General features: G+C 38.7%; 2 protein-coding genes across 5 annotated transcripts in view; both read right to left on the bottom strand.

The window, feature by feature from the left end:
• Positions 1–2,784: 2,784 nt before the first annotated feature.
• On the bottom strand, positions 2,785–27,092 carry GK5 (glycerol kinase 5; the record flags this gene model as incomplete). Of its 2 annotated transcripts, none has more annotated exons than XM_083868845.1 (16): positions 2,785–4,348; positions 5,466–5,599; positions 7,837–7,896; positions 9,205–9,308; positions 10,520–10,605; positions 12,942–13,046; positions 15,681–15,807; positions 16,912–16,972; positions 17,294–17,367; positions 17,457–17,518; positions 18,133–18,208; positions 19,177–19,308; positions 20,278–20,371; positions 20,775–20,850; positions 23,823–23,916; positions 26,012–27,092. In XM_083868845.1, 16 exons carry the CDS (start codon positions 26,165–26,167, stop codon positions 4,212–4,214), a joined length of 1,578 nt encoding a protein of 525 aa, XP_083724971.1. In that variant the 3' UTR covers positions 2,785–4,211. The 2 variants fall into 2 exon arrangements, with proteins under 2 accessions (XP_083724971.1, XP_083724972.1); XM_083868846.1 differs by lacking the exon at positions 26,012–27,092 and adding an exon at positions 24,943–25,074.
• The window catches only part of XRN1 (5'-3' exoribonuclease 1), a 40,011-nt gene continuing 38,917 nt past the window's right edge, over positions 26,023–27,116 (bottom strand). For all 3 annotated transcript variants that reach the window (XR_014590815.1, XR_014590816.1, XR_014590817.1), the window contains one exon: positions 26,023–26,115. The gene's annotated coding sequence lies outside the window, so the exon portion shown is untranslated. The remainder of the gene's footprint in view (positions 26,116–27,116) is intronic.

The raw sequence follows: 27,116 nt of genomic DNA, 5'->3' as shown, positions 1-27,116 counted from the left end.
CAAATACTTGAACCCAACCTCAATAAAGACACTTGGGCTTCACACATCTTTTTTTGGTTCATTGGTTTATTTACGTTTTTGCAAGAAACACTGATGAATTGAAGTCAGATACTGGAACTGATTATGAACATGAAAAATAACCATTTTAATCCCCAAGGAGAGAAACAGAAGGAAGGTCACTGCTGTAGTTTGCATTTGCTTTCAGCAGCAAATTGCAGACTAACTATATACCCGCTATTGGAGTTTGAAGGTGGTGAAACTATTAATTTGCATGAATGTAAATACACTCCCGATGTAACATTCTAAACCAATCTTTCAGAACTTTCACAAATCCCAAATTTTACCCCAGAATGAAGGCTGCATTGAAAAAAATAAACTTAGAATTGGGGTTTTTAGACATGCTGAGGTGTGGGTTGAACAGCTACACCCGCCCTGCAGGAAGCTCTCATGTCTCCCTCCAGAACCCATCTGGTGTCCCAGTGGCTTCACCACTTTCCTGCCAGCCCACAGCCCTTGCTGTGATCCTGCACAAACATTAACCCCAAACAGGCTCTCCCTCCACTACCTCCCCTTCTCTCCTGCTGAACCTGCCCTAACTCCCCATAAAGCCCTAAACTAACACACTGCCCACCTGCTGGGTCACAGCACTGCCATATTCCCCAACTCACCTGCAGGACTCTCACCTCTTTGTTTCAAGAGGGGCTCACACCTTTGTACTCTTTGGCTCAGCCCAGTAACACAACCCCTGGACTGGCAGGAAATGGTTCTTACCTCTTTCCACAAGGCCTCTCTTCAGCTGGTGAGCCTCTTGTGCTGTGCCCTGATCCTGGAAATACTAGGACTAATTGAAGGCTCTTGCTACAGAGATTATGTCAGTAGAAGGTAGCAGACTTTCAGCAACTCAGTATTTCACTTTTTTTTACTTTCTCCTGACAGGAAAGCAAGTCTACATGCTCTTCTTAAAAACAAGTGAGAGCAACAGGATTAATTTAACATAAAATTAGCTGTTAGAGTAGAGCAGAAAATACTGCTTAGAAGAAAACAGTACTCAAAAATCTTGGTCAAGTTCATTACAGTAAGATTTTAAACATAGCTGACTTGACTTTTTTTAGCTACATAACAAAATTCATACAGCTGCTCAGTATTTTCAACTATCTGAAGACATTTTCATCTGCCCTTTCTCTTGATATACAACAATTATTCCAATAGTAGCGAGATTCCTCCAACAATAGAGGGATTATTATGAGGCATTATTTTTCATGCCCATAGTCCCCACATATTGAAAAGGATTGTATGTTATGAATGATCCAACTGCCAAACTGATATGACATTATCTACTATCAGCAGTGTGGGATCTGTGAAGGCAGAATGCCCAGAGATCATTAACACATCTCAACTGAATTGCCAATCTTCATATCCCAATGAGCTGCATTACTGTCCAATCTCAAGTAAAACATTAAATCTCAACTGAATATCTTAAAATTACAAAACTACAAACTAGTTAATATTCGTGATTTTGTATTGATCTTTACTATCAAATTCAGCTGATAGAAAATGTAAAATTGCATATACTTACCAAACTGATGAAAACAACCTTGAGACAAAAAAATTAAACACAAGTGAAAATTAATAGCAGTAAAAGCTGTCATATTTTAAATAAAAGTTAGTATGAGTGAGGTTCTAAAATGGCTTTAATGCTCTTCTGTGTAGTAAAAATTGAGACACCACAGCACCTATAAAATATACCTAAAGCTTATTTCAAATCCATTATCAATTAACAGGTACCACTTTTAGATATCATCACATTAAAGCTTTCCTGGCAAGATAAAATCAAATTCTCTTGTGAAAGATCAGTATGCTTTGATCAGTAACCAGATTTCTTCAAAATGTCTATTAGTTTGCTCAGTCTTTGGGCAACTTCATGTCACAAGCTGTGGCAAATACTCAGATCTCTAAAGGTTGCACTATTATCCTGGGAGGCTTTCAGACACCCATCTTTGTTTCAGAGCCTTACTCCCTACTTCGAACCTCTCCACGACAGAACTCACAACTCTGCAAGCCATTTGAAAGGTTCAGCTGGTAAATACACCAAGGCCTTTGTGCATCCTTAATTTGTAGTGAAGTTTCTCTCCTGCAGATTTGAGGCTAGTGAAAGGAAAACAGCTTAAATTCCTGCTTCAAATTAAACAGTGACAGTGGTAAAATGGTTATCCAGAGTGTGTCCTCTAGGACACCACCTAGAGCAACAGGACTACATAACGTCTTGGGTATCTTCTCTCTCTAGCTGTGCCATTGCCAGAGTGAAAACCACCACCACATAAAGGTGCAGTATCAGGCACTCGGTGCAGAGTTGCCTTCAGCAGAGTGATTTGAACAGAATCAGGTTCAACTCCCGTTAGAGCTCTGTCTGGGAGCACTGCAACCTTGCCTTCTCAGCCCAACAAAACCTCCAGGCTATTGAGAGAACCTAAGTCAAGGAGTCTTCAACAAAAGGGCACTAGGTGGACATTATACCCAGGCAGATGTTGATGAAACTAAACTCCCTCAGTAAGAACAAAGTGTAGAATACCAGTGTCTGAGGCACAAACTTCTGCCCAGAGTGCCAGACAAAGCCTTTCTGCTTGGCCTTGGAGAGAGAACCTTCTTGCTAAATGAGCATTTTCTTTACCAGTGACTTTGTGATGACAGAGGAAAATCCCAAGCTGAATACAGGTGTTAAAGCAAAGCAATTGTTTCACATATCCTGTAACTGCAGAATCTTACCTTACAGCAGGAGGAGTGGAGGGAACCTCATGGAGGGACTTTATATTGGAGTCCTGGCACTACAGCCTGGCGTATTACTAGAATTCAGAAGACACACTTGCTTCTGCACTTCATTTAAGGATTCACATTAAAGAAAGTTAAGGAGAATTGGAAAGATACCCAGAGAAAAGAAAATTGGCAAGATGTAGCTCAGGTTGAAGGGCAGAATGTAACAGAAGAATAAGAAAAATGGCATGTTAAGCTAGGGCTGACAAGGAAATGAGATGGAGTCTGAACACAGCTAGAGGAGATGCTCTAACTCAAGAGTACATGATTGAAGGAAAATGAGGAAATTGTGTATGATTTGATCTTCTGTGTATCAGCACAAGAAAATGAATTATAGTTCTTCAGCCCTCTTTCAATGATGTTAAATCTATAAACATTTCTTATCTCCAGCGTCTGTGGAATACAAATCACCCACAGCTTGAACTTGATATTATTCCGAAATTAAAATGTTTAATCATTTTACATTTTGGAAGCTGATTTACACAATCCCAAGAAAATTACAATAATTTAATATTAGAAATAAGCGAATATATAAGAATAATAACCTACACATTTCTTTAATTACAATTTATTTGTTTAAAAAATACAAAAGTTATTTATAGCTTCAAAAATAGACTTTTTACTCCCTTTTAGATAATAATAATAATAGGATTTAAAAATGGCCTTGAAGATACTAAGAGTTCAGATTTTTACAAGTTAGATAACATACTTGGAACTACTTTTAATGTATCTGTGCTGGCCACACCAGATAAAATTACTTTTGGTCTTTATAAAAATTTTAAAAATTGAGCTACAAGCTAGCTACAACGTATCAGCTACAAAAATCCTGGATTTTTTAAACGGAGTGTTGAAAGCCTATTTGCTTTTGTATTTCATCTTGATCTAGTGCACAGATAATGTGATCACAGCACCTAATGTCAACCAAAAGGTGGTAAACAGGCTACTACCAAAACAATGACTTTGTACACAATTGAATTCCTCACAACACAGCCCCAACAATCATTTTGTTTCTTACCAATGCCTAGGGGAGTAAATGTGCCTTTTACCCTTCCTTGATGATTAACATGATTTTTAAGAAGCGAAGGGAGGCGAGCTGCTCAGCAGAAAACCCATCGCAGCTCATGTGCAGTACATGGTAGGATTTGAGCAGCTGGGCCACCCAAAGGAGGTCACTGAAGGGACACAAATGCTGCAGCTGGACCACAGCTGCCACAGGGATGATGGGAAGGTTCATTACAGTATGGTAAGTAATCCAGCAGCAGGGGGGGGAACTGAAATACCACACAACTTATAATATACCATCACAAATTCCAGTTATGGTTTTTTACTATCCTGTTAATGTCCAGATGTTATAAAATATGAATTAAACCGTTTCAATTCTTCTGAAATTAAAATGCCAGTTTCTACCAGTGTGGTGAGTGCTTCATTGCTTGCAGCCATGCATCCATAGCAGGTCTGTATTCCTCTGAATCCTTTTGGGGCTCAAACACTGCTTCTATTTGTCTTAGCTTCTTTAGTTGTTTTTTGTCAGTCCAAAATCCTATAAACAGAAAATTCATTCTCCAGCTCAACTGCAAATATGTTATTTTTGAGCTGTTTTAATCTATTTCCAAGAGATCCAAAGCAGAAACACAGTAAGAAATAATGACAGCTTTTCTTTACTCTACCAACAACTTTCTCAGAGGGAAGCATATTTTTAATATTGTGAAAATCCTTTCCAATAGGATCCGCTTGTTTGGAATCCTGACAACAGCGCATCTGCTGAACTGGGATGGTTTCCAAGGAACAGCTCTGGTACACTGAAGTTCCCTTAGGTTTCATCCACAAAGTGCTTTTGGTTGCAGGTCCTTCTCAATGAAGAAGGGCCACAGAAACCAAGACTTAGCTGCTTTCCTACTGTCTTAAAAAACTGTATAAATGGCAAGAAAGAGCTGGGGTGTTACAGATTCCTATTAATTTATGTTATTAAATCATCCTTGTCTGTCAAGGGTCTCAACTTTCTTGCACTTTCAACTGCTGAATAAGTCTTATCCAAGCATACAGTTTTGATTTTCATTTGTGTTATTTACATCAATGCACTTCAACAAAAACATGTTTTGTAGGTGCGTATTAAGCAAAACCATCAACAGTTTGTAGCTTTCAGTCTGGTTAAACAATATGAAACAATTCTGTGTGAGTAGAGCTGTTTTTCCTGTTAATAATTGATTTTGTACTTCCATTCCTGTGAAAGTCTCTAAGGATAAAGGCTGTGTTCACAGGCCACAGGACAGGACAGGACACAGTCTCAGTGGCAGTGACAGTGCTGCAGGAGAGCACGGTGGCTCCTGGCCATGTGGTCCATCCCCAGCCAGCACCACTCAGGCAGCACCAGTATGGGAATGGACAGGAGTGCCTGAGTCAAGGGACAGGAGGCTGCAAAGGCAGGATTCACCTTTCTTCTCTACTAATACATCCTTCTAATTGTATTGTACAGAGAAATATAAACACTATTTACCTTAGATTCATACAAAAATGGCTAAAATAATCCTTTGGGGGGGGGGTGGTAGGGGTGGTTACAACTATTTGAAGTTATGCCCTTTTTTTGTTTGATCTCTTTTCAGTTGTATTTACAACATGCTCTACAAAGGGGGGAAAAGCAATTTTTATTGTTTACGTACCTGAAGCAAGGCCTGCTAGAAAAGCTGCACCAAGACTAGACATGTCCACATTTGCAGGTTTTTCTATTTTCTTATTAATTAAATCTGATGTCATCTGCATAACAAAACTATTATTACTGACACCTCCATCAGCCCTATAGGGAGAAGGGAAGGAGTAGTTAAAAAAAATGTGTTAAGTGCTTATTGCCAGCATTTCAGAAAACAACGTTTGGTATTTCACACTTATGCATAAATCTTCCTGTCACTCATGCACAAATGCATTTCCATTTTATGGGTAAATTTAGAGGACAGAACAAGGTGCCAAAAAAAAAGAAAAAGAAGAAAAGAGTTTATAAACTCGGAGAGGAATGGTAGACATATGAGGACACAGGACACGATCAAAAGCTCGGAAAGTTCTGTCTTTTAAAACTATCTTGGCTGAAATGTTAGGGTTTATAACAGAATCTTTACATAGTTACCACCACAATATGACAACAGTCAAAACCATTACACTAAACAAACTCTTTCACGTGTTCTCAGATCTGGAAAAATTCCTATTTCCTTACTACCAAATCTTTGTATTAGTTAGCTAAAATGCCTTCACAGTTCCTTCTTTTTAAGAGGAAGTTCAGAATGAGGTTTCCATCTATTTTCTTAATTTGAGACCAATTTAATGGAGAAAACCAGAACTTATCAGTGCTGATCTTTAATCATCTGAGATTTCAAAGTAACTACTCTTGCAAACAAAATAACTGTAACAAAAACCAATCTTTGAAATGTCCTAGATAGATTCATTATGCTCTTGTACTCCAATACCAGCTATGTATGGAGCTGTTGATCTGTCAAATGTGGTGCAGAGAAGACATCTAGTGTTTATTGCTACAGAAAGTGTTGGGTAATAAAACTCATTAGTTGTAGGACATGTGGACTAAAGCTGAGGGCTCTTTCTCTGTGCTTTCCTTGATGGTGTTGAGACAAGCAAAGAGAAGTAATAGGAATCTATAGAGGACTAATGAAAAGAATGCCCAGAGACCACAAAGGAAGGAATATAACAACTAAAGAAAGGAACAAATGAATTTATGGTATAAAAAAAAAAAAAAAAAACAAAAAAAAATCAAAGGTAATTGACAGATACGTAAGATGTGCAGACATAAGGATGGCAGAGCACTTTGCAACCTTACTGAGAACCCCACTGAGTGTCTCATTATGTTTTAACATTTAATCCACAAGCTGAATTGCTACTGATTTTATTTAAGTAATACAGACACTATATAGAACTGCAATTTTATATCCATAAATAAAAAATAACATGATCATGCAATTTAAAGTTTATGTTGCAATATAAATGGAATCAGAATTCCAATGCTCCCTAGGCTGTATTTCCACACTTCCCATATTTTAAGAGTTTTTAAAGAGTTTGCACTTTTAATGTTACTTTTTAAATTTTGGATGTAATTTTCTATGTTAAAAAGCTTCCTAAGTAATCAAAGTTCTGGCACTTTTCATCTTTTCATTAAACCCTAATAACCCCGGCTGTTTCTTCACCTTTGCCTACTCTCTCCCAATATGTGATGGAAAGCAGAAACTTTAACCTCCTCCCTTTTCTGTATTCTTGCTTTTTTTCCACTGAGAGTTGATTTCTGTCTACATGCCTGGAAGTCCATTATTCCTCTGCAGAGGCTCAGGAGTGATGGAAATGCTCACCTCTGCTCCTGGCAGCAGTGCCATGCTGACCCCTGGCTGCCCGAGGGAGGAATTTTGTTGCTGAGCTTTCTAAGCCTCTGAGGGCTGGAGCTTCTGACAAGTAGTGTGCTCAAAGAAGGTCCCTACCAAAATGTGAAATGTGGTCTTCCAGCAATGTTTAATTCAACTAAATGTTGTGCTAAATATTATAGGAATTACAGTTACCTCACTAAATTTGATATGGTTCTTCAAGGATTAAAGCAAAGCCAATGTCTTAACAATTGAATTGTAAAACTAACCTCTCTTTCCCTCACAAATAGATCCAGTTTTAACCAAGGTCTTCAAAAAATTGTCAATGAAGGACCCAGCACAGAAAATGTCAGTATGAAAGAATGATGACAAAGGGTAGAATGATCTTTGTGGTGGGCATTGCTATATGCACTCTAGTGCTACCTGAAAACATGGATATGCCTTCTTTTTAATTTCTGTTTTAATAATTAGAGCATTTAATTACTGCCCTACTAACAATCATCAATGCCAATAGCTGTGAGTAGACTCTACTCTGCTTAAGTTACATTAACATTTGACTTGGAAATAATCTACTTATAAACAGCAGCATTTTTACAGAAAGATAAAATGCATAATAAAGCTCAAACCTGTTTAAAAATCAAATTCTATATATCAAATTTAAAAGTTATGAGGAACTTACCGAATAGTTCGAAGAGGAATGTTCACCTTCTCCACAATGATATCATAAAGCAGTTTGTTTCTTATAAAAAAAAATTAGTTGAATTATGCATTATATATTCCATAAAGTGTTTTCAGTGTCTACATAGTCAGAAAATAAATGCAAGGCAAGAAAAGCCTCAGTTCTGCTAGAACTGTTGCAATAGCCAAAAAGTTTCTAGAATGCATAAATGAAAAGCCCAAACCCACTGAAACTGGTGTTTGGTTTCTGTCACTGTTACAAAGGCACAACTATAAGCAAAATCATGGCCCATTCTATAGCAAGTCATTGTAGAAGGTTCATTTTTCCCACTGAAAGTTCCTGATAGGTTTCTAGAGATGCAATTGTTGATGCAACAAGTGGCTTAGAGTGAGGAAAGTAGGCCAACAGTGCTAATTGGAGTTTATCCAGCTATTCTGTAAGGAAAATATCTGAAGCCTTTAAGTTTGACTTTTTCTTGAAACCATTTCATTTAAAGGGAGAAAATCTAAACACAAAGGCTATCTACTTTATTCTAGTTATTTGTATGCAATATTTGAATGAGATGGATGAATTCTTAACATCCCTTAACATCCTTTTCAAGACACCCATATGTCTGTTCAGAAATGACTGCCTCTCATGTTCAGGCTTACAGTGCAGAAGGAAAATGCTTTAAAAACCAGCTGCAGCAATTCAGAATGTTGCCCTCCTCCAGACATCTTTTCTGAGCTCTTTGCAGGAGGTTTCTATGCCCAAAGCAAAGCTGTTGACTACATGGAAGGAATCACATCAGTGCTCCCTAACTGGCCTCAGTGCAGTGTGAGCTGGCTCAATCCATACTCAGCTCCAGTTTGAGGCATGTTGGGGGTTGGCAAAGCAGTGAGATACTGGTGTGCTGTCAGCAGTGACATCTTTAGCCTTCACACGTCTGGAAGCTGCTGTCCATTCTCATCTTTAAGATGTTTAAGAGGCCTGTTATTTGTTTTATAAAACACCAAAATTTCAGACTTTAAACAAAAGCTAACATAAAACTTCCAGCTTCACGGATATTTTAAACACAGCTGGAGAGGACTACAGCTTCTGACAAAACACTGTCAGGAGAGGAAGGAAAAACTCCAAACAGAAAACACTTTTAAAACATGTAGAAATCAACATCATTTAAGAATCATTATATGGTTACTTAATGACAAAACTCTGAACTAACAAATATACATATATTTATATGTAAAGTGTTAAAAAAAGGAAGTAGCTAAAACTCCTTTCCAGTGTAACTGTAGTGTATTGTAAAAGTCCATGTATTCATTTAAAACTGTGAATCTAAATAAAAGCAAACATAAGAAAACATAAGTCAGATCATTTAGGAAGCAGTACCTGAAAGCTACGGATTCCAGTATAGCTCGAACAAGATGGTTTCTGTTAGTGGAAGGATTCAGCCCCATGAAAGAGGCACATAAATATGGGTCATCCCCAGAAACCTGCAGAAAAGATGTCACCATGAGTTCAGTGAATTGCATTTGTAAGCTTTTGTGAAAGAAGTTAAAGAGTAAGAAAAAATAACTTACGACAATTACAGGCAGCATAGTGAAAGAAGAAAATGGAGAACAACATGTAAGAGGTATATAGTGTTATTTCTTACTCAGTGAACAGTCTAAACTGCTTCTTTCAACAGCAAAACATTTAAGTGACTTCCTCCAATTCAGACAAACTAAAAAATACTAATACATAATTTCCCTTTAAAATACACTGAAAGTGTACACTAAGTGTCTAGGACAGGGCACACTCATATTACTGATATTACTTTTCTCTAACAAGATTTCACGCACGCCCCCTCCTGAACTCCTGAAAAAAAATGAATTGACTTTCAAAAGTAATACTGAAAAGGACAATATTACTTTTTATTGATGTATACAACAGCTGTTATCAGTGACACGGAAGGAAGCTGGGCTATCTGGAGAAGAAATTAAATTCTTCTTTGCTTTTTTTCATTAGCATACACAACTTAGACAAAGGTAAGGTAAGATGTTAAGTTTCTTCATAAAAAACCACTAGTCCTGGGAATGATCAAACTGAGTATGGCTAACTCAAACTTTTAGCAACACACCAAGAGATGGGCTCGTATCACTGAAGCCAAACAGTTACTAAGACTTCAAAGAGAGAAGTGTATTATACTGAGTTTGATCATTCCCAGGAGAAGTGCTTCAGTATTATCTTTGCTTTTCATAACACCAGGACTTGCAATCTTGCTAATATTTACATACTTTTAAATATTCTGATGAATTATAACCTGCACCTTGAAAAAAGGCAGAATAAAATGAATTATTTTAGAACAGTGATTAGAAGTGTTGTCTCAATGAAAGCTCTGCACTTCACAGCAGGAAAGCTTGTGACATTGGTTTGTCTCTCTGCAGGCATTGTCTGTGTTCCAGGGGCAAATAATTCAGTTTATTTGTTCATCACTAATTTTCCTATTTGTTAGGGTTTTTCTCAATGGGAGGGAATGGCATTTAATTATTCTGATATGACAATGGCCTTCATGCATCATGATGAGCAACAGACAATAAGAACCACAACAGTACAGAATAAATACTGTGATAAGATGTAAATTATTACCTTTTAAAATTTAAAAGTTAATTTTAATTGAGTTATTAGAATATATTCTTGATTTTATTATTAATAATAATTTTACCTGCAAACCAGGAATGAAACAAACACCTTGAGAATCAGCAACACTCTTTGCCATTTCTGCCGTTTCATCTACATTGGTGAGAAGTTCTGTAAAGATATATAGGTTGTACAATGTTATTATTTCCTTCAAGGTCTTCATTTTGTGTCACTAAGAGAAAAAAATTTAGAGTCAAGACTGCTCCTTTTGTAATATTTTCAAACTACATGTTCTAAGGGAAACCATTTCTTCTGTATTTCATGTCCATCAGTCACATCAATAATCCCAAACCATTCAGATGAAGGCTAAACTCAAAAGGAACTCTCCTATCTGCTGTGCTATAGCCTTTTAATCTTCAAGACATAAATGGGAATTAAGAATGATAATGGCACCCTAAGAGTACTAAAACCTTAGATTCCTGGAACATACTTTTCCCCCCTATGTTGTTACTGTCAGTCCAACCACTTAACAGCTACAGAGAAAGTCCATATTTTACCAGCACCCTTAGTATCTCTGCAAGTGACATATAAGGTAAAAGATCATCTCATATTGCAGTAATACCTCTTGGATAGACACTGCTTTTATTCTCTGTCCAGACAGATGACTCCTTTCATAACTCTACAGACATTCCTCTTTAGCTTGTTCTTCATCCACATGCAACTCATGTACTAACATCCATCTTCCACAGTTGTAACTAATGACGTCCTTATGTGGCCACATAACATGATTTTACAGAAGACTAGAGGTCTCCTGTGCATAGGAGCTGTTGCTTTTTCTTGTCTAAAAAAGTGAAATTTTCCTATTAAAGGTAAATTAGTTTAATCTAGCTCAACTTGCCTTTGAAAAGCCTATCTTAGTAACTTACCAAGAGTTTCACTTTACCTTTGTAACCTTTATGAATTTGTGGAGAAACTATGGATTCTACTGTGCTCAGACTAATAAACCTAAATCATGTTTTTTCCTTCTTGCTGTCTTTGCTATTACTGAATTCTACACATAGTACCTCTACACCAGGACAGAAAATCAAAAATTAACTAAGACTGACTTCATGAGGAAATTCCACATACTACTACTTCTTCAAATTTTAGAAGCTGTATGATTCCACTAAAAGAAGCCCACTAAACTAAGTTTGCCTTGCTGCAGAAATTACTACTTCCAAACCTTTACCACTATTGTGTCTCATCTTCATCCATGTTGAGCCTCACCACCCTTATTGAGGACATTAGCTGACCTTGTGTTTTGGCCCAATTCCTTCTGTAGAGCTAAAGTTTTTCCATTCTCTAAAACTGATCAAAATTTCTGAATTCTGCTTCTCTGCAACAATATCTTCAGAAAATAAAGGCCTTACTTGTTACAGAGTTTAAAGTAGCTTGCCTTTTATTTATCCCATCTATAAAACATCCCTCCCCCCCTTTTTTTTTCCCTATGGTAGCAACTGCAGGTCACGATCATTTTACTACTGACTAGTTAAAAATCCTTTATAATTCTGCATATACCAATGATATGCATTTTAAGTACAGATAAATTCCATATGAATAATTACCCATTTTAATAATGGAATCTGAAGTAGCAAGCTTATAGCACTGACACTTGAGCCTGCAGCACTGAACTGTGTATTGAACTGAGTCATTTCCTCCAAAGCCTAGTGGCTGTTACTCTCTTTGCTTAGTCAAATGTTGGATGAAGATGTGAGGACCAATCTGAGTCATACTTAACCCTTAGGGACATCTAAGCACATACATGTACACATGCACCTAAAGCTGACAGCTTCAAGAAGTGTGGAATTTTGTGATGAGTCACACTTGAGGAAAAGCCTTCCCGGACAGTCCAAAGTTTGACACACTAATTACATTTTTCTCATCTTAGTAAAAATGTACTAAATTTCTAAGTAAGCCAAGTAAATTCTGAAGTTCTAATTAGAACGCTGAGAACAGTTGTCCTATTAACAGTCAGTGGGTTTGAACATCAGCTACTACACAGGTAGTATTTTCTTAATCTGTCATTAAACTGGAATGCAAAACCTTTCATTACGAAATAGTAACAACAGCCAAAAGGCACATTACTTCCATGTGAAGCAACTTACTGTTACTTGCAATATTCTTCATGTTATTTTCATATAAATCAAACCTGTTATTAGTTATGAGATGTACAGCTCAAGACCTCTCAAAAGCAAGTGAGGAGTAAAATGTTTCAGGAAAATAAAGGCTAGTTAGGCAGGATGGTCTGAGGCAGAGACTGAAGAAGAGATGATTGTGCAAACCAAACTCCCTGGAGCAAACACACTCAGCAGAGTGTCTACTAAAAACTCTGTGCATTTCTGCTGTCCAAAGCATGTTGTCTACTTCCTTCAATTATGAACAATAAAATCAAATCCAGTGACATAACTCTGAACCCATAAAACAGATTCTTAAGCAGTTATATATTTCACCCTCTATAAAGAACTTACCTATATCCTGAGCCCATTTTATGGCAGTGCCAATGTCTGATATAGAGCCTTCAGTTAAGTAAACAACTTCTTCTCCAATCTTCCAACCAATCAGTGGATAAAGACCTTAATTATTTTCCATGAAACAAAACACTCAGTTAAATTAAATGTTTCCAGAAAAACACATACAAAAATTTCTAACAATAAATTCACCTAAAATACATGTATTAACTTTATTCAATTCCTTTGTAGAATCCTAGCTAAAGCAGTAACTGGTAGGGGTTAAATGTTTTGTTTAAAACTTTAGTGATGGGATTACAAGAGAACTGAGAAACAGGTTGTTAGACCAAATTTAACCTAAAAAACTGCTACCAAATTACAAAAAAAACCCAAACAACAAAACCTTTAAACTGAAGAACTATCTGTGCCTAGTTTTATTTTTTATATAAGAGATTGTGCATACCTAAAATTTTATTAATGTTTTTCTATTTAAGTCTATCCAACTTTCCCCAATGGTTTCTAAAAAGTAAGAGTGTTTTTCCCCAAAACATAAACCATGAAAGCTTGTCTCTCAGATGGGAAACACAAAACTGAAACAGACATATACACACAAAAAAAGTAACAGGAACTTAGAGCACAGATCTTATTCACAGAAGAGGATGAAAGTGATCTACTTTTTAATTCGCTCTTTAATATGCAATGCTTCCTCATACAGAAAGTATAAAAGAAAACAAAATTCACCTGCACTGCAGCTAGAGAAATGGCTTTTCAGGTCACTAGATGAGAACCCAAGCAGTCAGTGTCACTGCAACAACTTCACCCAATCACAGTAACTGCTGGAGTGAAGAAAGCACCCAGACTTCATGGAAGCCTGCTGAGGACTCAGAGATCATGGGTAATGCAACCAAGGTAAACAAGTCCCTGTGCACCTTTACAAGGACCAGAAAAACATCAGAAGGATCCAGGGGTTCTCTCTGTTTTCCCAAAGTGACTTTACTGATGTATATGCTCCTCACACAATCATCTCCAGTTTGCTTGCCTATGTCCAAATGAGTTGTGTGGGAGTCCCAGTGCAATTGCAGAAATGTGTTAGTGCTAGAGGCACTCTGCTGCTTACAATATAAAGCCATCAGCAGCACTGATTGAAGTCTGTATTTGTCTCTTGAAAGGGAAATGTAATATTTATAATTCCAGATCATCTGTGCAGGAGTCCCTTGAAATCATTGGTTTTTACCAAATATAAAGCCATAAAGAAAAAAAGCCCAAAAGATCAACTGAGCCACAGATCCTAAAGAAGAGCAGCTAATTAGGGACAGAGACATCCATCCATCACATGGCCTCCCTAAAGATGCCCACACCAGAGTCTCTAGCAATGTAACGTAAACCTACCTCTAGAAGGGATCCCCATGACACTTGGCATGACCACAGGTATTAAGAACCCTCAGACTACCAGAGGTAGCTTTTAAACCTATACAACATAATTCCATCACTGAATTGTGAGGCAGCCTGCTCTTGAAGGAACCACTTTATTTTTTCTTTTTTTCAAACTGTTATATGTAGGAGCGAAATGCAGACCAGAAACTAGAACAGCAGTTAATGAATAGCTTGCACAAGGATGCTGCAGGGATTCATCTTTCAGTCTTAAATACATATGTCAGCTTTAAAGATTGAACACATTACATTTCATGCCCAGGGCACTGAGAAAGCCAGGCACTTAACTTCTCCCACTAACCATACCTCACAACAGCCAAAGAACATAGGGAAAGTAATTTTAACATAAATAAAAGCCTAAAGCAGTAGAAGTTTCACAGCACTGCCTTAGAAGATTTTACTTCCTATCAGAATACAGTATCTAAATTGAGAAAGTTTACAGCCTGTTTTTGCTATTATATTTTAACATATGTATTATTACCTAAGTAAAAATATCATAATAATGACAAAATTAATTAGCATAAAAAGCATTTGCATTCATAGGGAATTCAATATCTATGCTATTCAGCTCTGACACATCTCATGTATTTGCCAAGGGTCCTTCAAGACTTGAGCTGGTAAAATTCTCTCTAGCATACTCTGTCCTCCTTCCCAGCCCCACCTCATCTTAAGCAGTAGACATCCTGAAATTAGTAACTTGTTAAAAATACAACAAAGAGAGACTGTGTAGGCAAGTTTACTTCAGTACCATCTTCAGTGTTGCTCCCTTGACAAATAGCTATCTCTGACAAATTAACAAGTTTGACAGACCACAGATGTTCAGAATGACAAAGTTTTAAGCATTAGAAACACACTGGGGAGCCCATTTTGAAAGAGAGCTAGTAACTTCTAACCCTGCATTATCTCATAGCAGGTGCTTCAATGCATAAGGGCTCAAGGGGAGGAACTTGCAATCATTCACTGCAACATTTTGATGTGAGAAGCCAGAGGACCAATCCCTTTTTTTTCTCCAATCCTGTACAATCCTGCTATGAAGAACATGTGAAGGAAAAAACAAAACAGGAGGGATGCAGGTAGCAGATATAATTACTAATGATGCTACTTAAGTTCTTTTCCTGAGAAGCTCACTTTAGGATAACCAAAATTTACATTGCTAATTAAAATTTTCCACAGTCTTCCCTTCTGAAAGAACTCCCAAGCTGTTTTTCTACGCCTACAGACAGAAGGAAAAGCACAGCCCTGTTTTATTCTTTTGTGCACTTTCAGCATTAACAGCTATCAAGGAACAGCTGAAAGAATAAAATCCCTTAAAACCAAAACTTCACTTACTTCCCCGTGATGCAAAGAGATGCTCTCCAGTATTGACATTCCAGAAACCACCTGTTCCCATTGTCAGTTTAACATCTCCTGGGTGAAAGCAGCATTCTCCAAACATAGCTGACTGCTGATCAGCTACCTGTCAATGCAACAAAAACAATGGGACAAGTTAGCTACTGACTACCGACCTGCAGTGTTGGGTTTGAAAACATCTCTGTAAACAATTTGGAGTTCTGAATACAAGCAACCACTCAGCAACTGAGAATTCAGTGAGAACTCATTTAGGATTTTTAAAGTATTTGCAGGGCATTTCAACAGTCAGAATTATTACTGGCATCAAATTACACCAGGTTTAGACACAAGGTGAATGTCTGTAGTACTTCTTGCAACACTGAAAAACATTATGGAAACAAAAGAAGTATTTTGTGGTTTAATATTTAACAAGGATAAAGGGTGCATCTACAATCCCAGGGAGCAGAACAGAGTAGCTTGGCCTGAATTCTTTTTTCTCCAAAAAGAAAGTTGAAGTTCTGAGATCTTCCCTTTCTTTTTCCTTGATACCCCTCCTGTACCAAATTATTCCATGCTCCATTTTTCAACAATGAGGATGGTTATTAAATGTATTTACTTATGTTTCTGCATTGGTGAAACAGTAAGTTTACAGATAGATTTAGTCCACAGTTCTTTAAAACAAGACAAATTCATTTTAACTAGGGCACAGTTTATTTCATTTAGCTCAATTCAAGCAGATTTTGCTCCAAATCATCATTTTAGGTTTTCTTATCCTAATGCTAACTACTGAGGAAAGAACATGTTATTTGCCATTTATTTTTAGTGAAAAATAAAAAAGGGACAAAAGGTACCACAAGTGGATCTATTAACAAATACTTTTACAGTTGTTTACTGAAGTCAAGCCAGAATGGACTCTTTTATAGCTTTATACAGAACAACTGATTTTAAGCCAGACAAACACATTACCAGAGTTTAGTCCTACATTCAGTACTGAATCGTTTGATCACACAACCTTGATGGACCTCAGCCTCTAGAAATCCCTTCTTGATCCTTTCTCCTCCTTTCCCCTAAGGTTGTAGACTGAGTTTTTGGAGAAAAATTCAACAATCAATTCCACTGTAGTTAAGCCACAGAGAATGAACAGAGAATACTAACAAAAGAAGCAAGAACTAAATCACAGCCAAATAAATAGAGTATAAACACACAGATTAAAGAAAATATTTTCACTTACCACTGCCATTATTGGAATAGGTATCCCAAATATTTCAGAGTCAGTTGATCCAAAGTTGAAGCTTAAAACAAATCACATTAAAATGACCTTTTTGTTAAAATGAAATCTAGGTACATACAGCCTGGGTCTGGATCACACATAAAAGGTAGTGCTACTGATTTATTTTTAAGAAAATATTAAAACTGTAACTTTAAGAAACACAGTAAAAAAGTTTTTGACTTCATATACTTTTATATAAGGCATAACTGCATATAATTTTTTTTTGCGCACCTGTGTGTTATTTGGCCTGTGCAAAATATTTTGTATTTCTTAATTAATCATAATTAATTTAGCAATTAATTTAACAGTTATTATATTCTTTTAGTTATGCCTTTATAGTTACCTTGTGTCTTTCACTGGTGGAAAAATAGACATTGGAATAGAAAGTAGATTACACAAAGTGGGACTCCAACATTTCTGAAATGAAATGGGAAACGCACAAAACGTGAGCAACTCTCTGAGAAGCACAATGAATAACAACAACATTCTTTGTGAACAGCACATACCGTAAAGGGTTCAAAAATGCCAGTAGAACTTGCATTTGAGTAATCTGTAGCATACACAGAACCTAGCATGAAAAGAAATAGAACAAAGTAAGATTTTCAGATATGCAAATGCTTAAAGAGTTCTCTTTAAACATCTCATTGGCTGCCATGAAATATAAATCAAGTGTGTACGAGCAAAATCAATGATACAATGAGCAGAGAGATTTCACCTGCTGCTCACTGTAATGTGCACACATTAATTACCTATTTCCTCTCACAACCGTGTCTAGAACAGCCAACAGCACCACACCAACTGCATCACAGTCATAATCTGACTCCTCAGGCATTAGTCCTCAGGACAGAAACCTGTCATTCTTCCACATTTGCAACCATTTTTTGTTCTTTTCCTTTCACAGGTACTTTTCTTCAATCAACACCAATTAGCTGTTAGTCCTCTCTAAATCTTATACTCTTAGAAGGCTGATTACGCTGAATAAATATTTCCCTTCCAGGCAGGCCCAAGAATAATTCCTAAGCTTTTGTAACAGTAAATACATTACAATTTTTACTGAATATACAAAACACAAATTGCAAAAAAAGTATCTGAATTCTAGGATATAGAAATAACAAGTAATGAACATAATTTCTTAGATTCCAGAGTGTTTTACTGATATCTAAGAGGAACTGTAATGTTCACCTTTAGTCAACCTGTACAGTAACCACGTGTCAACTGTTCCAAAGCAGCAGTTGTTTTTTTTGGCAGCTTCTTCAGCCTGGGAAAAAAAAATACAGATTAAAAAAAAAGTATTTACAACTGGGTACAATAAGAGAAGCGTATTTATTGATTTCTTTTATTATTTTCTTCATGATTAATCAGAATGTCCTCAGAAAATAAGTCTCTGATTGTAAACTTTTCTTCTAAAAAAGGCTGAGTTGGCTATTTAACTAGTATTATCCTACGAGTTCATGCTCCTAGCAGAAAATAAGAACACTTTCTTACAGCTGTTGCTAAGGAAAGAAAAGTAGCTGATCTTCTACTCTAGGGGCATCATAGCCTTATGAAAAGAAACTTACAGTCACAATTATAACAGTGATGAAAGAGCGGTGGATAAAGAAAATAAGATCCTACATGGTGAGAATTAGAGCAATGAATATGGCAACACATAGCTCAGGGCTCATTAGTGCACTAGATTAATCCAGCACAACTTATTCCATGCATTTTCAAATTCACAAAAATGCAAAATGAATTGTACAGTATGGTATTATTTGTGAAACTGCAAAACACTGGAATAATGCAGAGTGGAAAGGTAAGAGGTCTCATTAAAAATAAATAAAATCATCATGCAAAACCAGAGTGCAAACAGCTTTAAAACAAAGTACAATCACTAACTGTATAAATGTGTGAAGTGAAATAAGATGATTTTCTTATGTTGCTTCTATATGAAGAAAGCTTTTTACTACTACACATTTCCAGAATGGGAGAAAAAATTCCTACAAATGTAAATCACTATTTAGGTAGACAGGCTTTGAACATTAACACAGAACACGTTCTTCCTGGTTTTTCTGAGAAGAACAAGCAAGACAAAATTGAAGCAGTTATAGCCAATAGTCACAGAGCCATGGAATGGCCAGGACTGAAAGGGACCTGAAAGAGCCCCATCCAGCCTGGCCCTGAACACCTCCAAGTCACAAGCCATCTTTATGACTTAAGAAACCTACTGTTCTTCCCTTTCCAGCTTACCTCATGTATGTTTTTAAAAACCCATGACAACTTCATAGAAGCCCGATGTGTTGAAAAAGTAAGAAAACTGGGAGCCAAATATCGATCACTCCCAGTCAAGAAATGAAGCACTGTAAAAATAACATGGATTACCTGTTTCAAAAGAAAACAGTTACTTAATTTTAAATCTTGCTGTTTAAAAGTTACTGATCAATTACCTTTAAAGGATGACAACACAGATGAAAGCTGTTGACATGAGATTAGATTCAGAAAGCTAAAATTCCTTTAGAGGATCCTTCTGTAGGATTATGTAAGGATCTTCATACTAAGAGACAGCCTTCCTGCAACACATACCACAGGAAAGAGCAGCTGCTCTAAGCAAGGCTGCTGAGCATATTCTGCTGGAGCACTGACAGCCACTGCTCTGCACTGCCAACACTGGTCACCTCTGTGAGCACAATGCAGCATGTGGCGGACAGCATTACATACTGTTACTCCAATGGAAGTTCTCTTAGTTGACAGGCTCACTCATTACTTAATAGATTTACCAAAATTTAATCATTAATCAAGTTTTCACAAAAGAAGTAACTGAAAAACCTAAGAATTTAATTTCTTATTGTGACTGTGCTGGTTAGTTTCCACTTAGAGGAAAAGCAACTTCTGTTTTTGCACTTAGAGCAGATCTTTCTCATCTAAAGGTATGAAGCACAAGCCACAAATAGCATAAAATGTACCTCCTATAGATAATCTGAGCAAAGGGTACATAAAAAAACAAAGCAAGAAACCAAAAGCCCAAACTACTTCCAGCCCAGACCTACCTACATCCAAAATCTACGCTGTAATGGTGTTAACATGCAACATTTTAATATAATAGGCTAAAAAGTAACAAAATCAGTCTTAGACATACAGGTATCTTTTTCCATAATTACTTTAGGCTACCAGTACCAAACTTTTTTCTTGGTACTATCTTCCATACTAATATGTTAAATGTTTTTAGGCCACAGCACATCACATCACCATGCGAACAGGACACTTGCAGTATTCCATATACTGCCTTTACTTGTCATAGAAGTTAAACAGCTCTAATATATCCAAGCAGTATCTGGATTAGCACAGTCTTACCTTCAGCAGAAGGGACTTATTCCAGGAATTCACAAGTTCAGCACTTCTTAAATCTTGCCAACTTATGAAATTATGAAAGGGTTTCCCTGTCTTCCTAAAAAACAGTATTTGAATGTTTAAAGCTAGAGAATACAAATTGCCCAAAACATTCAACATTTCCAGTCCAGAAAATAAACACTAGGTCAGTTCCTATAATAACTGCACATCCTCCTGGTGGATTTGAGGAATTACTAAATCAGCACACAGAGTTTTGGAGTGTCAGACTTCTCACCAGAATTAAAAATATGTCTGCGTTCACCTGTTTCAACGTACAAAGAACAAAAAGGCCACATAGAGTCTGTTCTGAATTACCCTAAGGTGTGGCTGTGCAAACACAAGAGAACACAAGTGACTTGACAGTTTTACTTTTGAGTTCAACACCTCTACAGCCTGCTTCCACCCAGTCTGTAAATACAAATGAATATAAATTCATTTTAAAGAACACACAACATACATACTTGTGCCATGTAATGAAAGTTACTCTCTGGGTAGAGATGCCAAGACCAGCAATTTGCCTCATGTGAAGCCCTGCAGCTAAAAACCGGAAAAAAATGACAATCACAAAAAAAGCATTTATTTGGAGAAAAAACCAAAAATATTACTTCTTCAATATAACTATAAAGCCTATGGAATACTTAGGAAAATAATAATTTATGAGAATGTAAATCTCTACAAAATGTCCAACTAAGTGTTCAGAGCAGTGAAAATAGAGACCTCTGAGTCATACAATTCGTTCTAAAGCAGATAAACAAATTTATGTATTTTCCAAAAGCACAGTTGTGGCACACTGACCCTTTCCACCCTCTGAAAGGCCTGTTGATACTTAATATGAACAATCCCAGAGACAGGCAGGCAGATTATACATGGGCACGTAAATAATTAAAATGTGTATTTCATATGGATGAATGTGAATGAAAGCACCAATGAAAGTACCTTCACAAACTTATGGAAAGAATTCCTAATAAGAAACAAAACTAGATCAATCTTGGAGGCAGTAAACAGACAAATGTGAATATGCCATGACTTTTTGCATCACTTTGATAATGACATGTCTAACTTCAAATAGTTCTTAAGGAATGTTTCAAAATTCCTAAGAATTCATTTACTTAAACCAGGTACCACTGAATGCAACAAAGTATACTTTAAAGTCAGAAGTACAAATATGTATTTGGAAGTACAAATATGTATTTGGACATATACCAATTTTGTTGTTAAACCTTACCTTCAAATAACTGTTACAGAACATTTTTTCTAATGTAAGTGTAAATAATTAAGTATGTCCACAGCTATTTTCAAAGCAACTCTGGTCAGCTTACTAATTACCTCCAGCCATATTTACAGAAGCAAAACTACATGAAGAAAATACATATTAAAAAATTTCCACTTAAATGACAGACTACCCACCCCGTCTTAAGAACTGTTACTCTGAAGGGCTTTCAATCCAGCTCCCTGAACAAATCAAGGTTAAGTAGGTCTTGCTCATACACATTCTCATGTTCATTTTCTCATGCAAAGTTGCTCATTTGTGTGAGCATGTCCTGCAGACTCTTCACCCAGCACCCTGTGTGACAATTACAGAAGGGATTTCACAGAGAAAGCGCTGTGCTGACCAGCTCTATGTGTGCTTCTGCACCTCCCATTAAACTGGGTGCTTGCACTCCTTCCAGCACTGCTATCAATTCCTCAATCAGCTGAAAATTAAACCAGTGCTTTCACAAGGCAACCTGCTCCACCTGCCTGCACAAGTGCTGGTAGCAGGAATGTACAGGAGGAGGACCTGGGAGGAGGTGGCCTGAGAACAGCATTATTTATTTTTCTGGCAAAGCCATACAAGCGCTTCCACAGCTCACTAAGGACTACTGGCATGTGTTACTCTTCCCATCTCCACAATCTGCAGTCCCACCACTTTCCTTGTGTCAGCTGTCATGTTCTCCAGACACCCACATAAGTGGGGCTAACTTCCACTGCAGACAAAAACAAACCTAGAGACAAACATGGATATTTTTCACTTAAGCTGTCTTTTGGATGGAGTGCCACAGTAAGAGATTGAGTGCAGCCAGAAGTTTCCACCTTTAGCTAGTACTGAACTACAGCAGCACATACACACGTGCATGGAATCACAGGTTTAGCTCTGCAAGCCCTGCAAACCCAAGTGTCACTGTGCTCCTTCTGCTTCCAGACAGCCATTCCTGCCCCTGCTACCACATCCTCTCTTGCGTCAGCACAAACATTGGTGAAGCTCTGCTGGCATAAACAATCGGACAGTGATTCGCCTCAGGAAGCTGCCCTAGACTGAAAACAACTCTGTAAAAAAGGGGTGGCACTGCTTCTTTTGACAGCACTGTGAGTTATGCTTGCTTACACACCCACTTAAAAATGACTTGCCAACAATGCGCGCAGCTTGGCTACAAGGAAATCTTCCCTTTTTAAAACTAGTCTTGCTTCCCGATTTGTCCCACAGAATGGAAATGAAGGAAGACAGTGAGGTTTTTGGGGGTTGAGGTGGCATTGCTGTTCTTGTGACCAAACAGTTGTGGCTGCTGACAAAATAAACCAAGAGCCCAAAATAATCAGCTTCAGCTTACACCTGGTGATATTTACTTTCCTTGCTCCTTAGGCAGCCTTCCAAAGGAAGGGACAAGCATGAGCCATTTTTGAAGGCAGAGCAACACTGGAGACCAAGCAAGAGGGGCTGAACAGGGGGAACTGAATGAATTGAATGAAAGAGTGCAATGTACACACACAGACCAAGGAGGCTGGGGCACTGTAGGAAGACAAGCTGGGGTCCAGTTGACAGGTTCACAGCACCAACATGGCACAGAAGGGGATCCAGGATGGAGGTGGATTAATATGAAAGCTGTGAGAGTTGTGGAGAGTAAGAACTAGGTTAGAACAGCATCCAGAAAAGCAGGGGAAAAAATCCATCATAGGCTTGTCAGAAAAGAGAGTTGTATGTATTTAGTGTGTGGAGTACTAGGAATTTTTAGGCTAAAGTACAAATAGAAAAGAACAGTAATACAGGAAGAGGACAGTAAGAACCACTGACAGTTTGAAAGGGAAAAGCAGGAATATCAGGTTGCAGTGCTGTGAGCACAGCTCTGCAGTGTCCCGCACTGATTCCCTCACACACACACACACACACACACAGAGTGGCACTAGAACAACGGGGCACTGGCAGGGAACAGCCTGCTCTCTGTTCCTGCACACAGGAACTGCAGGAACACACACTGGGGAAGGATGATACACAGAGAGCTGGAGCAACAAAGCGCTGGCACTGATGCGGAAATCAAGTATTCACATTGATTCTGCTTCAAGCCTAATCCGGCCCCAGTGAAAGGAAAAAGGTAATTAAGTGTCCTATTATATATAATGATTGAATAGGCCTTAAAGCATGTTGTAGACCCATGCCCAGGTTTTCAGTACTAGGTAAAAATAGTTTTATTATCCAAGTATCTAACTTTACTAATTTTCATAAATAAATAGCTTCTCAAAGTTTGAGCCCTTACCTTGTACAGTCTCTTTTATTACAGCTATAAATTGACTCCATAGCACTTCAGGATCTAATTCAACCCATCCAGGATGAGGATAAAGTGATTCTACCTGTTCGGGAAATACAAATAGCATTATTATGATCCCTAGTTTACAGAAACCAGCAAATACATTTGAGTTTGGGTTGTTTTGTTTTGTTCTTCATTTTGTGAAACTCCTCTAAGAGCAGAAACAACAGTGTAACTTCAAAACATTGTTCAACATGGGTGTGTGATCTCTAGAAGACCTCCTCTGTTCAGGGGAAATGAAGAAGCTCAAACCTCTTGAAATAAAGAAGTCCAAACCTCTTGGAATAAAAGAACCTGTAAACCCCCTTTTAGAGCTGCAAACAGGAAAGCAGGTGTCTCAGAAAGCCCTTTCTGCTGCACTGCTTAATTCAGACTTGGATGCCTCTGAGCCTCTCAGGGCAGCACAGCAGGCCAGAGACCACCTGTCAGACGAGCCTCCAGTGACAGGGAGGGTCAGCTCCACCGGGAGCAGCCCCTTCCATCTCTGAAATCCATCAGATTTCTTACACTGCTCCTCGCAATAGGTAACGGTAAAAAAGTTAATTCTGGAGATTGCCTTGATCCTAAAATCACGAGCCGTACGAACCAAACGCAGCCTGAAATTCCTGCTCTAAAGCTGACACTTTTTCACACGGCGCTGTTACATGATGGGAGGCGTGTGAACCCAAGTCCTACGCAAATCTCAGCTGTGTCCTACTAACAAAAGCGGGTTTGTTCAGACAGAGATTAGCCGATAAGCAACCAAAGGTAAGGTAACGGGGAAAGGTGGGAGGGGGTGAGTGCTATGGCTGTGCCGCGGGGGTCGCTGTGAGTTTCCCTGCACCCCTCGGGAGGGGGAGCCGCTCCTGTCCGCCCGGCCTCGGGGATGTCCGCGCCCCGGGACCAGCCGGGCCGGGGAGAGCCGCTCCTGCCCGCCCTGCCCAGCCCCGACGGGCAATCCCCGCAGCCCCTCGGGGGCCCGCAGGCCGGAGCCGCTCGGGGCAGAGCGAACCGCGGCCGGCCCCGCCCGGCTCCCGAGACAGGTGCTGCCCCCGGCCGCGCTCGGCCCGGCCCCGCACCGGGCACTCACCTTCCTGCAGCTGGAGCCCCTGACGGCGGCCGCCCTGTCGTAGACGTGGCACTTGACCACCGTGCTGCCCACGTCCACCCCCAGCACGTAGCGCGGCGGGGCGGCCCCGCTGTCGGGCTGCCCGCACGGCATCGCCCGGCGCGGAGCGGGGACTGAGGGCGGCCGGGCGGCCGTGCCCGCCTCACCCGGCGGGGCGGGGCGGGGCTCCTGCGGCCTGTGGGGCCGGGCCGGCAGCGGGGCCGCCGCGCGGGCAGGGGGCGCCCCACGGGACAACGGGGCGGGACAGGCCGCGGCCTGGGAGAGCACCGCCCGGGGGGCACAGCAACAGCACCAAAACAAAGCCTCGCGTTTCCTCTGTGCGGGCTCTGATTAAATCTACCACATGCACGTAAAAAAACGCCTTTAGTTAAACACTAAATGTTACGGCTTTTCTAAAAGGCTGAGTTGAGCGAGCCCCTGGGAGAGGTGCCCACGGTGCTGATCCCCGGTGGCCTGTGCCTGACCCCAGCTTATCCTGACAGTAACCGAGGGGTGTTTGCTCCTGGGCTTTTCCCTGAAGGCACTCAGTATCTATGAACAAATTGCACGTAGTTACACAAAGTCATGAGCTGCAGCAACTCTCTGGTCCCATCATTTTGCTTTATAGAGGGAAAGGCATCTAAAATTACTGTTGAAACAGAGTTAGTGACAGAGATGTTCCCATATTGCCCTTAGATAGCCTGGTAATTTTAAAACAGAATCAACCAGAAATATTCACAGTAAACCAATAAAATTCAGAATGCTCATCCCCAAACTATTATCAGTAGAATTTAGTTTTAACTCAGATGTAATCGGAAGGGTTAATTAGTTTTAACTCATTTAATTAGAGCAGAAAAAGCAGAAGAACACATTGAAAATATTTCCCCCTGACACTTCTGGTTTGGCCTCTCAGAAAAAAACTGCACTATGAACAATGTGAAAAACAAGGAAACAACAAAACAGTATTATGAGAGGTTAGTCTGACATTACTGGACCTTTAAACCAGGAATGCCACTGACAGTGAAAGCCACATTAAGAAGAGGCTTCTCACCTCACGTGGGCAGTCGAAGAGGTCACTGGGACAAAGGTGCGGATCAGGGCAAGTGAAGGCACATGAAAGAGAAAGCCAAGAAATGACTGCTTTACCTCTCCTTCCTAAGGAACAACACATTAAAAAGTCACAATCTCTTAGACTATCTCTTGACATACAGCTAACAGATGTATGTCAGAAAGGTACCGAGTACTTCAGTATCTGACAAAGAGTACTTTCCTTCAAACTAATTTATAAAAAGTAACAGCATTATAACAGTAATTAATTAAAACTTCAGATGAAAGCTCCCTCAGTAAGATTCAACATGTGTAACTTTTACCAAAGGCTAAAACCTCTCCAAACATTCAAAAATTAAGAAGCCTTAAGAAAAAGGCATCTAGATATCCTTTGTATTCTTACAGTATCAATACAAACAGGGCCTGCCTCGTGCAAGATTAAGCAAAACTTCAAAAAGAAAATGGATGAAGGTTACTTTCTTCTTTCACAAGCTCTTAATATAATAAATACATACCATTTTGATTGCATGGAAGTGACCATGTAAAGTCATTTTTTTCTTGCAGATCTTAAATTCTGTTTAATATATTAACAAAGAACTTAGATGTATGGAAAAAGGTAACCTGAACCAACCTGCAAAGTATCAATGCATACATAACCTGTATGAAAGAGCATGTATTAAAATTGCTTAATTTATGAGAGGCTTATGAAATACAAAATTTTTATTATTGTTTTGTTTGTAACTTCATAAAAGTGATGCAATAAAAGAGTCAACGTGCTTTGATATATGCAGAGCATGTCCATACATGACTCATCTGGCATTCATATTGTTCTGTCATAAATAATATCATTTCCACACATGCACTTTTTGTCTGTCCAAAACCTCTGTCACCCTCAGAAAAAAAATCTTCTTGTCAATGTGCTCAAAAGCCGCAAGTTCATCTTAGCATAGGCAAGAAACATTCAATTTGAAGTGAAAACATATGGACACTTTCCTGCTAACAAGCCTCCATAACCCATACCAGGACCCTGAGTCCTGTTTGGGTGAGAGCATTGGGTGCCATGTCACTGCTCACAGAGGAGCTAGCACACCTGGGGTCACATACCAAGT

This window comes from Zosterops lateralis, assembly GCF_965231275.1.
Source record: "Zosterops lateralis genome assembly, chromosome: 10".
In the NCBI taxonomy this organism is placed as follows: domain Eukaryota; kingdom Metazoa; phylum Chordata; class Aves; order Passeriformes; family Zosteropidae; genus Zosterops; species Zosterops lateralis.
Note: the sequence above shows the minus strand (reverse complement) of the source record. Positions and strands in the feature narration are given on the sequence as shown.